Genomic DNA, 15969 nt, shown 5'->3' with positions numbered 1-15969 from the left:
AAAGGGGCCATCTCCTTGTGTCACTTTTGACAGAAGCGTGTAATAGAAAAATAGGTGGTCTGTTTGAGAATGTGTTAATGCTACTGGCATACATTCATTCATAAGGATATTTGACATTTTTGGGCAGGTTCATTTCAGTGAGCGGACTAGTGAGGTAGGTTTGAGTTCTAAACGTCTATAAAGCATATTGAAATGAAAATAATATATTCTCCTATCAAGCTCAATGGAATAAAAAAATACAATACGATGTTAGATCATATATTTTATTCAATTATTGTTGGAGCAAATACAGTCTGCACACAGGAAATTCTCCATTTAGGCAGTTTTCCGATTGCGTCCAGGAACACATTTAGAAACACTTATAGACGATTAGAGCAGATGTCATACTTATCACAACGTTGACATGTTTACGGAGTCAAGCCGTAGTGCTTAGCACTGGAGAGGTATCTCAAGGTTTTCCAGTAGAGTCTGAAGCCATCAACCATGATGACATGGGAATTTTACTACTCCATTCACCTACCAAAGACATCCTTTCCTCCGTAGTTTTTTTCAAGCAAAACTATAAAACACTGTGTATGTCATTGTAGAATTCATATGGTTACAATGGAATTCAGCTAAAAATGTGCAGATGCTCTTACAGTATAATGTACCGTCTTAACTACAGTGTAAACCCCCTAGTATTTCTGATTGTTTAATAAATTAGTCATGACAACTCAGCATTACGTAATCTATGCTAAAAACAGCATAATAGCACAATATCAGTGAATACACATTTCTTTTAAAAATCGATGTTTTGGTTAAGCCACAAGAGAATGCAAGAAGCTGATGCGGTCATACGGTTCACTCCACCACCTGCATGTAAAGAAATACTGCGTTCACACTGCAACAAATTGCTGACTTTAGTGTAAACAGTGTGTAAGACTGAGACATCCAAAATCTGCACTGTTGTTTGTGTGGCTGAACAATTATCATGCACACAACTGTGTGAAAAATCCTAATTCTAGTGTAAAGAAAATTCTACTTTAAAGCTGTAAACTGCTAAACACTCTCTCTCATACAGTAACACACTCTACTACCTTCTACAGTGCCTGTTAAGTGTTATAGAAAAAAACCCACGAGAATTTATTTTTGTCTATAACAATTGGTCTCTGCTTATTTATCAAAGTGCGCTTGACTAGATTGCCAAAAAGTAAAAATGAAATAATGCATGTAAATTCTTTTGACTAAAGTGTCTAAAGGTGGACATTGATATCTATAAATGTTTTGTAGAGGACACAGTATATATCTGGCGAAATCTTATCAGAATCATAGCCCACAGTGTTAATCACTACACTGCCATGTTGGCTCATCTGGTCCTAGTTTCCAGTAACTATTCTCATAGCATTAGACGGGGACATTGAGATGATTGTGCAGAAGCTCTATGTGGAGGCGGGGGCATCCATGGTGGACAGAATGCGGACCACCTCGGCGCGCTGGGTTGGGGAGATGTGCTGGGTCATGTGAACAATGGAGTCCATGGCCACCTCGGGGTTCGCTTGAACCAAGCTAAAACAGACAGAAAAAAAATTCAAGACATTATCGAAATGGGTTTGCAATATAAATCTAGATCTTACATGTGTGGAGAGAGGTAAAAAATGCACAGGTGCATTTATCCGAGAAAGGAAATGTAATATGTTGTTGACAATATATAAATTACTGTGATGAGCATATTTTACACTGCTAGTCGAAAGTTTACAAAAATGTTCAGCAAATTGGTTTTGCAGATGATATATAATAAAATATATATAATAAAATGTTTTAAACATGACACAAACTTGGACCAAGTTTGAAAAATAAAATGTGTTCGAGATAAATGTTAAATGTGCTGGCTTCTCATGCTTGACATGGTCAACTTATCAAAGTTTGAGTTGGCTTATGATGAAGAATTTCTGTGCTCGATACACTCACAAGGTTCGAAAAGGTTTCTGAAAATTTTTCGAACATGAAATTTCATTACGTAATAACTTTTCTCAAACCTTTATTGGACAATTCTCCTGGAAAACCACACCTACGTTTGAACCAGCGAGAGAAAGAGCACGCCCATCAATGTGCTTAATTGGGGAAGTTCAGCTGTGTTTGTTCACTAAATTTCCGTGATGAATGTTATATAAAAGGTGGATATGTTACGACCCGGGTCAAGGGTTTGAAACTGATATTTGGAGCGGTAAGTCAAAGTCATATGTCTGTGTTTTGTTGGCAATCGCCGCATACGTGCATAAGGTAAACAACACAAACCTACAGTATAGTGAATCGACAGATATGCAAGAACAATGCAATGCGTTATTGTGTGCTCGTGCTTTATTTCCGCGCCCTGCATCCGTCTTTCTTAAAAGTGATCAAACTAAACACTCTTCAAAGATACGAAGTATGCAATCCTACTCTATAGGTCCTCAAGATTAATATGAGATTGGCAGAAACTGCATGTGTTACTCCGATGAACAAAATTTCTGATTTCATGACGCATTTATTCCAATTACGGTTTTCTAAAATGACTTAACTAAATAATCTAAAGTCAAAGCAAATTTCCATCCTTATATTACAAATAAACATATAACATGGCTCTCGGAATACTGGATACCGACCGATCAGTCATTCAGCCGTCAACCTTTTTGAAATAATGACTGTTGTTTAAGGCAACACTAGCGTGGTTCATTCTGTAAACCCGTTTCTCACGTACCTATGATAGTGTTTTGTCTATACAAATACGCAAATGAATTAACAAAAATGATTCAATATTTGATGTCTATTTATTTACTTTCTTGCGTCCGCGGAGCAGAATAACATACGAGCAGAATAAAACAGAAAATTAGACAGTTTACACGTATACATTTCGACTGGATGCCACATTACCTGCGGATCTGTTTGATAATGTGGTCCCTGCGGATGTATTTGATATTCTCATCGATGGTAGACCTGGCACCCTCTTCTTCAGCCAACTGCCTCTCCAACCACTCTACCACCTCCTCATTACAGTCCCACATATATGCCTGAGAGAGACAAAATAAAGATGAAGCTTGCTTGGACACATTCTGCCAAAAAAACTTTTGGAAAATGCTTCTATTTGGAAACCAAGTCACAATGCTCCTCAGCAGCTCTTCATTTAGGCTTAGGCTGATAACATCAGGCTGATCTGAAACAAAGCCGGACTTGTGCTTGTGAAGATTTGTCGAGGCGTTAATGGGCTTCCGTGCTTCTAAAAACCGCAAGCACTTGTAGTCGGCAAGAACATTTAATGCCCCATATTAATCATTTTTAATCCGTTTGCTTTTAATTAAGAAACAGCGTGTTGCTCTCCTATCTGTGCGTGCCAGGGTGGAGATTAATTGTAGCTTAAGATAGCTCGCTCTGATTGGAGTAATGTATTAGTGGTCCAGACACTGTCTTCCGCAGATACTTTAGACTGCCCCGGGGGTTTGGCTCTGCTCCAGGCTGGACCTGTGTGATGATTGGTGAAGGCCTTGTCTGGGCTCCACGAGCCCGTCATCCATTCTGATCATTTCTACTTTTCATTTATCCTCTGGTCCACACAGACCTCAGACAAATGAAGATTTTAACCGTGATAGGTGCAGGCGGGAACAAAAATATTCTTCTCAGAAGAAACACAAATCAACAAATGATAAACTCATTAAAGGTAAAGTGTAAAATTGTGTTGAAATAGAAGATGAGATCGAGCAAAAAATTGCTTATACTTCAGCTGTAAGATGACAAAAAACGTAACGTGAAAAGATTGAGGTAGGATATTTTGCCAGCGTACCTTCACAGCACCCTCCGCTTCCACAAACCAGCGGCGCAGCATCGCTTGAACCTGTCCGTCGGTAAGCTCGCTGTTAGCACACTGGATTTTCTTCTTCACTGTGTCCTCCAATAGTAACCGTCGCAAACGCCAGTAGAAGAACTGACGAGACGTCTGCCACTCCAGTATATCCTAAACACACAGAGCTCAACTTATTTCAAGGTTATTTCAGAGATAAACTATTTGATGAATAAATGCTAAATTTCCTTTGTGAACTTAAAAATGCTTCACTAAAGATACATTTGACCAAGGTTTACTAAGGTTTGGCCACACCCACCTGTTCTTTATTATTACAATGTAGAGGTGCATCCTGGGATGCATATAAACCGTTTTGAAGGTGTTCCTATGTATGCTGGTTACTTGTCGAACTCATCCATTTAAAAACAATTTGTCATTTAAATTATGCTAGTGTTAGTTTAAATTAGTTTTAAGCACAAATCTAATGTGCTTACATAAATTTAAAGCATACTTTTAAGCAGAAGCCTTTGGATCAAGATGTTTCTAATGAAAGAACCGATGAACCATTTGACTGGTGAACCATTTTTTCAACTTTTATGAAAGTCATTTTAAAATTATTTAGCAATACATTTTAGCTTGTTTTAATAATGCATTAAGTTGATCAATTACCTTAAAATACAGTGTATTTACATTGATATATTTTTATTGTGTTTATACTGGATATATACAGTATAAACACAATAAAAATATATCAGTGTATTTACATTATATATACAGTATAAACACAATAAAAATATATCAGTGTATTTATATATTTACAGCGTTTCATATGTTTAGGGTTTATCCAACACTTTCAGCATCACTTATTATAGATGTGAATGGTTTAAGGGCCCCCCTGTAAACCCATTTAAGATGTGGCGCTCCCTCCCCCTTTTCATGTACATTTAGGATAGATAAGATGAATAAATATGTTTGATATTGTTTATGTATATTTCAAATGTTTAGCAAAATAGGAATATACGAACAACGAAGTATAAATATCTGTATATGACGGATTGATTTGAAGATCAGATTATAAATGTAACAACCCCGCTTATAAAAAAACTAAAGAAACCCAAAGGTAGCCATCACCGAAATCCTAATGGTTTCTATTAAAATACCATTATGAACCATTAGCTTTTTGCATTGAATCCATTATAAAACTGTTGCATGTTTTGGGCATTATCCCAAAAGGATTAATCTGCCAGATAACACCCTACCAATAGAATCCATCACATACCAGTAGACACCATTACAGTTTCCAGTAAAACCAATACAATTCCCATTATAACCATTAAATCCTTTTGTTTTGGGCAGATCTCTATTGTTTCAACAGCCAGGAAGGTTTAAGTAGCTTTGTCTCTTTTGTCACTTTCATGCTTTTTACTGCTGCTGCTCTTTCTCATTTTCCTGCCGTATTATGAGCGAGTGGCGCATCAAAACTACACACCGCTGTGCACGTTTCATTGATTTTAACATGACCAAGATTTTTTTCGCAGTTTATAATACAGACGCGGTGTGGTGTCATTTGCGATCTGTAAAAATAGAGTCCTGCTTGCCGACGTATCATCGCTCATCTAATAACCCATGTATTAACCGCAAATCTCCAGCGCTTTGTCTTTCCAAATACTACTATACGGGTGGTTAATTTGGTGACTATCTAAAAAAGTATGCCCCCTTTTAAAAACGAAATGGCCCCCACCTACAAAATAATTATTGTCGGTAAAAGTGGGTTACGCATAACCAATACCCTTCTCAATGTTTATTATACATTTTTGACTGCGTTTTCCATCCGTTTGAGCGCGACTTTGTGTTTTTTGTGTATAAAAATGGTATGGTACCATGGTATAACCATCTCATACTAGCACATTCAACAAAAAACGCAACTACTGTATGAATAACTGAATGGAGAATGTGATCAGCGGGGCAGATTTGTGCAGAATGCAGTGGGAGTAAATACTCACAGTGATGACTCCCTTCTCCTGCATGCGGCCTGGCGTGTCATGAAGGTCAGCAAACTGAACGGCTACCTGATGATATATGGGCAACAGGAACTCTTCTCGGTCTTTCAGTTTAGCCTCCAGCTCCTTACGCTCACTTACACTCAACTCTGGTGTGCCTAAATACAAACACACATAAACATTGATCAAAAACTATATAACCAATATAGCACACCACATCTCTTTTATTGTCAGTTTCAAAGTCTACCGACAAATTGAGAGTAGTTAATCTACATCTCTTAATGCTTTCAAATATACTGTTCGAAGATTTACGATGACTAACTCAGATGTTTTATTTTAGCATCTTCAGTGTCCTCCCCCATTGATCAAAATTAGCTTGGCATTTTATTACTATACTGGACTTTTATTGGCTCCGTTTTCTTCATTAATAATGCAACGTTATCCATCAACACATCACTTTTTAATCGGATAACATTTTAGTTTTGCAATGTAAGAAACTAAAACATTTCTGCAATTCTATTTTGCCTACAAAACTAATTTTAGACATTTTTGAGCTTTATATCAAAAGGTATACTGCACAACCAAGGAGTTCTCTAGGATCTCCCATCAGCCCCGTGGCTGTCTTAAAGAGATTGATCATGTCAGAAGCAATCATTCAGTGCAGCCGCCTGCGATACCGCAGGCCTCTCTAGTGGCACAGTCCTCTTTAGTGACTGCTGAGGGTTTAATCGATTGAGGGAGGCGTGTAACAGCAGCGGGGCTGATAGAGCTGAAGCCCCTGTGATGGACACGTCTCCTCGGGGAGAACAGACAAAGAGAAAGAGGGTTGATGCAATCAGCACAATGTGGCGGTAGGTGCTTTCATACAGCATCCGTACACAACCAATGAGAAGAGAACATTTTAGTGGAGAGTGAGATCTAGGAAAGTCAGCAAACTATCAGAAAATGACAATAGTGATGATACAAATGACTTCATATGACCAAATTGATTCTCGGGGAAAGTTGGACAACTGGACAATTGGTAACAACCCTGGATTTTAAATATGTAAATCAGAACATTATGTCATAGCTGTTGAACAAGAGTCATAAGTCCTAGTGTCCACTGGTATGTTTTAGTAAACATGCCGATAAATGAGAAATTAAAATGGATTATAAAACTTAGTACTATCACTTACTTTGGTTGATATTTGCTTCAAAATCTCAACAATACAAATAACCTACCCAGTTTCTCTGCCAGTCCCATGTACACTGGGTCCACTCGTCTCATGGTCTTCACCAAATCTTTCTTACGAAACTTAATTTCCACTGTACCCTCCGGCTCCAGAACTCCACCGCTGGAGAACACACAATAGATCAAAAATAAATAATAATATAAATAAAAATAAATTAATCTAATTATTACAGATACAGATACACATCCAAAATACAGATTCACATCCTGGTCCTCTTACCGGCTGTCCTTGTCTGCATACATTTCCATGTGGCGTGGATTAATGGTGGGGTCTATCACAACCCAGGATCCTCCCCTGAGCTCAGCCTGTGGTGGGATGTAGACCAACACCGGCTGTCTGTACTCTCTCAGTCCATCCACTATATAAGCTCCAAACTTCAGCACCTGATCGTACATGTCTGAGGTCACAAGAGTTGAGATGTTAGCAGATACCATCACAGATCGCCAAAGCATGTTATCAAATCGAAACCCAGTTCACTTTCTAAATCAACGACCTTTCATCCCGCCGGAGAAGCCCCTCCAATTGGCAAAAACCATGAGTGGAAGACCCTCTCTGTTGAAGTCTTTAATGGCTTGTGCGGTCTTAAAAGCAGAGTCAGGGAACCACACCTGTCCTGCCTGCTGGATGATCTACAAGACACAGAAAACACATAATAGATTATTATCCTCAGAGAGAACATGTGAGATGAACAGGGATACACAATTTCTGTAAGCACTTACCTTGGCTTCCGAATCTAGATTAGCAGGATCTGCTGGAATGGATAACTCCACTGATCGCGTTTCTACTGCAACAACTCCAGTTGGTATTCCACCCAACCTATGATTGACATGAGACGTTTGTTATTTTTTTTTTAAATAATTTCTATACATTCTATAATTTTCTTAATGTTATTATTTTTGTGACATTCCCAAATTGTAATTGAAAATCAGATTTGTACTCTAGTTATTATAAATTATTTTCGCCATTATAACATAGTATTGCAATATCGGCAACACTTTACATTAAGGTACCCTTTATGAAGCATTTATAACTGTGTTCATTAATGATTAATACGTGAATTACAAATGCATTATAAAGCAGGTATAACTGCATGAATAAAAAAGGGGATGCCAAATAGTAAGAAAAACAACATAACACCCTACAGTGTCCAGTCTGACAGCCTATATTGTGTACAACATCAAGATAATAATGAATTAGCTTTTGAGTCAAATAAATAATGAATAAATACATTTATTAAGTATTTATAACATGCAAGTTAAAAATAGCTCACTATTTGGCAGGCATTTTGTTAGAATCCCTCTTTGCATTCATGCATTTATATCTGCTTTGTAATGCATTTGTAAATGACTTATTTATCATTAATAAACACATTTATAGGCGCTTTATAAAGGGTACCTTAATGTAAAGTGTTGCCATTAATATCTACTGATTAAAAAAAAATATGATAGTGAAATTCATCTTTAAGTTTGTTTACTTTGTATTTTCTATTTTAGGCAAATGAATCATGCTTACAATTCGACTTTACGGAGACAAAAAGAGTTTGTAACCATTGTGGCTCTTAACGCAAATAAAAAATGTTAAGTCCTGGATTATTCACAATATTATCACATGTTTAGTATTAACAAGAAAAGGTTAATGATGGTTTCAAAGATCACTCTTATTGTCACCACTGGTATATTGTAAAATACCAGTTTGACGATAAATACTTTATTTTAAGCTAAAAACAATATCTATATTTCACTATAAAAATTATATAATATAAATAAAATATTATTTAAAACAACTGCTACATAACAAAATTAAATGTTTTTGTCAATCTATTTTGACCAAACATTTGAAAAAAATTGAGACGGATGTAAAACCAATGTTGCCCACTGGAGCGTTTATCACAGGATATCATTCCCATTGACAAACGCTGCCCTTCAGGCACTGAGGTCAGAGGTCATCCTAAGGTCTTTGGGGAGAGAATGACTGGCAATGCTGAGAATTAAAAAAAAACGGTACAGTATTCTAACATCACAGTGATTGATGCCTTTTCTATAGAAACTACTTATGTAGTATGTATAGAAAGCGAAGAATAGAAATGAAAAATAAGAAAAGGAAAAATAATAACATTTTCTTGCCACATTTCATGAAAGCACAGGGGTGCTTACCTGGCCCGACCCACGATTACACTCTGTGCCCATGGCTGCATGATCTCCACAAAAGATCCATGATCAAAGAATCCGCTCATGCATGCACCCTTGGTGCCTGTGTGGAGAAGAGAAATATGCCTATATAAGCACCCTATATCTTCATCTGAGATATGCTGAGCCGAGACAGAGAATATGCTTGCTGCAGAGAGAGGTTACCATTCAATTACACTGCGAAACCTGTCTTAGCACTAAGACAAAGATTCCTTCTCCTGCCACCCTACAGGCGATATCTCTCTACCTTGCTGTGGCAATTACAGTGATATGTAATCTGTCTCGGCACTAAAAAACATTCCATACATGCCAGTCTTATCTTTGAGAGGAGAGACCAAGAGCTGTGCCTTAAACATAAACCCTCGGACCACAGTCATCCATTACTGGATCCTATCCCGTTCCTAACAACACATCCCTCACACAATTAATACACAAAACACAATATATCATGGCAGGAGGCCTCAACAACACACACCAAGCTATATTGCACAAATATCAATTGTCTAGATCAACTCATACCAGATTTTAAACCAAAATTTGTGGTTATAACAAAGCACTTACAAATAAAACTACGTGGAGCAAGGCAAATATCACTTGCTAAGATCACAATAAAACAACATATTATAGAAAGAATTAAATATTTAACCTGAAATGTACCACATTTCACATACCAAAGTATGATAAATTATATTTTTTGGTCTGTTGAACACAAAAGTCATTTTGAAGAATGTAGCAAAGGAAACCGTTCTGGGGCACTTTTGACCCGACTTGTATTTTTTTCCTATAATGGGAGTTAACGTGGGGGCAAAATGTTTCTGGTTATAAGTGTTCTTGCAAATATCGTTCTTTGTGTTCATCAGAATAAAGAAATACATATACAAGATTTGGAACAACTAAAAGGTGACGACAGAATTTTAATTTTTGGGTGAAGTATCCCTTTAAGTGTTTGGTGTAACCTGCACTTACTCTGTTTGGGACGTCCCGCCAGCATCCAACGTGGGTCATAAGGTGTCTTGGTGGGAACAAACTCCACCAGCCGGTCAATGGGATCCTTAGCAGCTAGCAGAGGAACGGGACTAGATGTATTCTGAGATAAAGCAATGTGAAAAAACATTGTCAGCCTGAGAATCATTTCAGTGTTAATCTTAAAGTGTCAACTGTAAAGTATAAACTTTTTCAGTTGCTGCAGCTTAAATAAAACCTTTCGCATACACATGGGACGATATCATATTTTACAATTGGATCATTCAAGGCCTTCTGCATACCTTTGGCATGTAAGACAGCCACTGGAGTAATGTAAACACTCCCTCGAAGTCATCACACACAGTGGTGTGTGTGATGCCATTATTGTGCATGATTTGTACTCCACCCAGCTGGTTATTAGAGGTATACACCTCACGACCCAAAACCTGTGGAGAGAATACAAAAAAATGAATACGTCGCAAAGATCCCCCCACAATCCCCCTACTTATTTTCAAGTTGTAGCAGTTGGCACAAATTACATTTGATATACATTTTTCCTTGCTTGAGGTTGTCTGAAACATCTTTTCGATGGTAGAAGCTGAAATGTAATGTTCAGCCGATGAGAACATTCTTCAATGATAACCTGTGCTTTTTGTTTGTAGCCTCACAGCCTCAAACAGAATACCCCATGGACTTTTAACTACTGGGGAGCTCCACGTGTGCCAAGAAAATATACCCAGCATCATTACACCCCCACCTGCCAGAACAGCCGGTTGTGCATTGTCTTTTGCAAACCTCATTGTATGCAAACTTGAGTTACTTTTGCTTTTTATCAGCTCACAAGTCACTCTGCCTTCATATTCATTTAGTGAACCGCCATTTCATATTTATGTTTTTTGTACGTTTCTCCTAGAGATGGTCAATCTTGCACCACCAACCTTGCCATTGAACCCACCACTCCATCACCCGTCTAAAGCATTCTTATTAGTTTAAACTGCAGGAGGAAAAGTTCTCGATAAGCGAATATATTATTCAGTAAAATGTTTGGACTTGGGAAGGTAACATCATAGAAGCATGAAGCGTGTAATGTGTATTTCTGAGTGTCGTTTAAAAGACTCAGTGTTTGAGGAGGTCCTAGGACCGTGGATCAATACCATCACACAAGCAGTCAGATCAGTGCTGGGGGCTTGAGAGATCCTGCTCTCAGTTCAATGCCGTCAACGGCCTGGGAAGAATGACTGTCACTTAGTGCTCAATGGGTGAGAGTACAGGGTTATTATTTTCCGTCTGGAACTTCATCAATATTTGGATTTCTCTTCCCTGTCTCCATTCACATTCCAGTGAGATTCTTGATGCAAAAAAAGAGAAAAGATTAAGTTTTGTTGTGAATATTTTATGTTTTGGATTTCCATTTCATGGAGGGTGGGGATACCCCAGTGCAAAGCTGCAGAAATCAGACGTCTGGATTTTAGGGAATTTCACGCTAACCTATATCTTAACCCCAAAGTAAACTTGGCTTTGTCTACCTGTAGTTCAGCAGGACTCGGACAGTCCCTGTGACCCGACCTAAATCTGCTGAGATCTGTGCTGAGATCGACCGTCAGTAACTGTGCAGATGGTTCTATCTGTGTGGACAACAGTGCATGTGCGAGGAATTGACAACACATAGACCCACACGGTAGCACTACTTCCACATGAGTATTTGTGCTCATGCTCATTACAGTCTCCTTGAAAAGGAGATGAGCAAAATTGAAAATATTTGAGCCTTATGGGGTGGTCTGTATTGATCGGGGTCTTAGAATGACTAGTTTTTGCCTCTTAACTCATATAATACATATACACAAACAGTTACAATGGTCTGACACACCCCGAGATCTGCACTCAATGTAAATGAGCCGATTCCTCTGTTCTGCACTGATCAACACAGTAACGGAGAGGCTCAGAGATGACGTGCTTTTGTATGCAAAATCCGGATGTGAGTTAGCATTTTAGGACTTCCGGACTCTATGGGTTTTTGCTCTGTGGTTAACAAAACCTTTTTTTGCATTTTATTCTTTGACATGAAACACGAATTATAACCCGCTTGTGATTTTTTAAAGCCTTATTGTGTCTTAAAAAACAGCGGTTGCTAACAAGTTGCTAAAAGCAACGTCAAATAAAGCTCACTAATAATGCAATATGGGCACAAATCTCTTAAAACGTAGATGCATTTCATTCACGGAGTAATTACGTAACAGGGACACATTTTCAATAAAGTTTGAAAGAGTTGTCGGAGGCGTGGTGATGTTGATATCGATCGACCTTAAGTGTAGTCTGTTTATAGCATCGTGTTAGCTTTTCACTAAATTATATTTGGGCTTCAAAAGTAACATATGTTGTGTTCATTTGTAAAGATGATCTTGACGTGTAACCATCTTAAACATTTGTTAATCACAGAGTGTATTTTTGGCGATCTTCCAAAAGCCTATGGGAAAAACGCTTAGGCTTTCGGTCGAGGGACCCAGCGTGGCACTTACTTCCAGGCTAGCCTACAAAAATACGTCATCTCTGAGCCTCTCCATAGGGTTGCAGAGTACATTCACAGTTGGGGATAGATGGGGTGTTCCTTCCGATCAGAGAAATGGATGTAAAAAAAAAAAATCACGATGGTCCCTGAAATTTGCATTACAGCGTGATATTGGATTCTAAAGACATATGCAGGTGAATTTCCAATAACCTGCTTTGGACCAATGCAGAGGAGAGAGAAACAGATAAAGAAAGGCATTGCGAGAGGGATTCGTCTGGTCAGAAGTGCTCATTCTGTTCTCAGAGGAATGATATAGGTGTCCCTCCACTCTCCGCCCCAGGCATCAGCCTATTTCTATGCAAATAACAACTTCACGCTTCTCTTTCTATTATTCCTGCAGGAGCTGCATCATGACGGGAGAGAGAGAGAGAGAAGTTGATGCGTGGGGCTGGGTGGCAATCACTGAGGGGTGAATTATATACATTGAGTAACACACACACACACGCACGGCTATCTAAGTGAGTTAGACTTGAGTAATAATATACATCTAATTGAATTCAACCCTATTCCACATTCTAACAAAATGCTTTGTTGTTTAATAACATGTTTAATAAAAGCGAACAATTGTGTTTTTATAAATGAGAATATTCCAAATGTTTGCTATTTTATTAGTTACGCTCAAGAGGTCGACCGATTGAATGTTTTTTTTAAGAAATCTGTTAATCAAGAGAAAACATTCCGCTTTCTTGCGACGGTTTTCGTCATTAAACCAAACTTTTAAGTCTTTTAAATCCTGACTTATTGTTTCCCCTCATTTCTGCATGCGGTCTTTTGTTGCAGTTTAAATGCATTCGACCACAAGAACAACTACTTTCCCGTCAGGATTTCTACTGTCCTATAAAATAAAAAACACTAAATATAACTGAAAACGCAGTTATGAACAATGAGTGATTTTTTTATTTTGCTTTTCACTTAGATTGTGACCATTTGACTAACAGCATCCGCCGGAGATAAAACCACATCGGTCTACCTCTAATGCTCACTTTTGGGGGCAGGAGTTGCCCCCAAAAATTGTAGTGGACTAAACATGGTCTGAAAATAACATGTCACGAGTCTTTTTTACAATCACGAGATGCCTAAACGTCAGACAAAACCATCCTCTCCAAGAGCAGAGAGGTCTTGCAACCTTAACACCAAAATGAAAAAAGCTTCAAAACACACGCTTCAACGCACCACCGAGCAAATCACCAGTGGAGAAAGAAACGGGCTGATTTATAAAAGTCATATTGTAATGCAGTTGTGGTAATTGCATGAATTAGGGCCTCATTTATTTGGGTCATAGTTGGGCGCACACAAGGCTTTAGGAGTTCACACTGGCCTGTCACGATTCCTGCCTCGGCCCAATCAAATGACTTTATGCAATTAAAAAAGAGACCAATTAAAATGCCCTTATCAGCAGACCGGGTAGGTAATTTATGCACATGTGCCACCTTTTTTAGCAGCAGCTAAACAACGGAGAAGACCTTTGAGAATCAACAAAACAGAGAGCACCGACTACGCAAATTACAAAACAGTTTTGACATGGCAGAGTCGGATTCTTTTCAATCAGAAAAGATAACCAATCGGAAAACTCTAACATCTGCCGTACCTTTATTGCCCTTTCTACATTTCAGCAACTGCGCAAACTTAAGCTAGCATTTCATGACAACAGCAACGATACATCAGATGGCAAAAAAAGGCAGTGCATTCCCTAACCTTATTGAGAGCTCCAGCCCCAGTCAGGATGATGTGCGAGTTCTCCACTTGTATGGTTCTCTGACCGAGTCTCACTAGGTAAGCGCCGATTCCAATAGCCCTGCACGTCACCTGATGATCACCAAAATCCAATGCTTATAAACAGCATCCAATAAAAGTTTATGTATTTCTATAAATGTAATGCTTAAACATTTGCATAATGTGGATTGTGCATCATTGTACCAGGTTCATGGTGATAATATTGTCATATGCTAGTGATGATTCTCCTGCGATCATGCCGGAACCTCTCAAGTTCTCCACACCCAAGCCCTCCTCTTTTCCAATGATGTCAGTGATCTTATACCTGCAGAGAGAGATGAATGGTGTCTTCGAAGAGAATTTATATTATTTCACGTTTCCTAGTACCATTTCAACACATTCCTCTTCAACATTGGCTCTTTTAAGCTTCCCCCCAAATTTTGTAGAATAAAGTGTGGTCAGCCAGTTTTTTTATGCACGACAAAACCTTTTATTGGGTTTGTTAAGCGACTCCTGTGTTAACATCTTATTATTATGTACCTACTTTTTAACTAAATAAATTGACATGGAACCTAACAAATCAAATGGTCTTATTATGTGACAAGAACATGACTAGACATATTACTTGCCAAACTTTTATGAATAATAATACCTTTATATTGTTCTTATCATACTGCTGTTGTCGACAGTGTTAAAGCCACGAGAGTCAAAAAATGGCTTTCATTTTCATTTTGACAAAAAATCACTGTAACACACAGAACCAATTGTAGATGTAACAGTCTGACACGTTATTGGTGGTCTTGACTCACCTAGATTCCCCCTCGTCCTCCACATGCTCACAATGCACCGAGTTCAGAGCAGAAACCTTCTTATAGTCTTGAGGTGTGAGGTACAGATACTTAAAGCCCTACAAATCAACAGACAAACATTGTGATTTACACACATCCTGCAAGCAAACACCATTTTAATGCTCAGTGATCCCCTCCCCTGGAGCCTCTCCAAACCTTGTACGGGTCTGCTGGGTCCTGCCAGGCGACATGGAACATGTGTCTGATTTCTTCTGCCAGGCCGATGCGGGCTCCACTGTTGGCAGCGATGTAGATTCGTGGGATGCCACTTTCTCTTGCCATCTCTGAAGCCTCCTTGAACAGAATGTCTTCCTGGGGCCCGAAGGAGCCTATTTTGTATGTGATGTCATTGCTGATCGCAATAATCTCACGACCGGCCGGGTACTCTGGGGTTCTGAGAGTCATCCGCCATGCAACCATGCCAATCTGGATAGACACACACAACAAAGAACACTATCTGTAAAAGAGCAGTCGACTCTTGTGTTTTTAATGGATGATGCAGAAACAGATACCAATATCTAGAGAGCGATATAGTGTTAATGTGCATTTATGTTACACAACATTTTAACAACAAGGAAGAACTAACTTTTATTAATCCCCTAAATCAGAGGCCTCATGCCCATTCAAACAGAGACACGTGCCGCCTCAGATTTCTGTACAGTCGGTTTTGC

General features: G+C 38.6%; 1 protein-coding gene across 4 annotated transcripts in view; it reads right to left on the bottom strand.

The window, feature by feature from the left end:
• Positions 1-244: 244 nt before the first annotated feature.
• Positions 245-15969, bottom strand: part of acaca (acetyl-CoA carboxylase alpha) — a 41265-nt gene continuing 25540 nt past the window's right edge. For all 4 annotated transcript variants that reach the window (XM_079448962.1, XM_079448963.1, XM_079448964.1 and 1 more), the window contains 15 exons: positions 15455-15724; positions 15260-15357; positions 14655-14775; positions 14433-14543; positions 10474-10617; positions 10175-10295; positions 9176-9272; positions 7742-7838; positions 7516-7651; positions 7242-7419; positions 7012-7124; positions 5794-5948; positions 3794-3964; positions 2890-3026; positions 245-1545 (listed from right to left, as the gene is read on the bottom strand). In XM_079448962.1, the coding sequence (XP_079305088.1) occupies positions 1419-1545; positions 2890-3026; positions 3794-3964; positions 5794-5948; positions 7012-7124; positions 7242-7419; positions 7516-7651; positions 7742-7838; positions 9176-9272; positions 10175-10295; positions 10474-10617; positions 14433-14543; positions 14655-14775; positions 15260-15357; positions 15455-15724 (2076 nt within the window). In that variant the 3' untranslated portion in view covers positions 245-1418. The remainder of the gene's footprint in view (positions 1546-2889; positions 3027-3793; positions 3965-5793; positions 5949-7011; positions 7125-7241; positions 7420-7515; positions 7652-7741; positions 7839-9175; positions 9273-10174; positions 10296-10473; positions 10618-14432; positions 14544-14654; positions 14776-15259; positions 15358-15454; positions 15725-15969) is intronic.

Source organism: Barbatula barbatula (assembly GCF_947034865.1).
Source record: "Barbatula barbatula genome assembly, chromosome: 2".
NCBI lineage: Eukaryota > Metazoa > Chordata > Actinopteri > Cypriniformes > Nemacheilidae > Barbatula > Barbatula barbatula.
The sequence above is the reverse complement of the archived record's forward strand: the minus strand, read 5'-3'. Positions and strand labels throughout refer to the sequence as shown.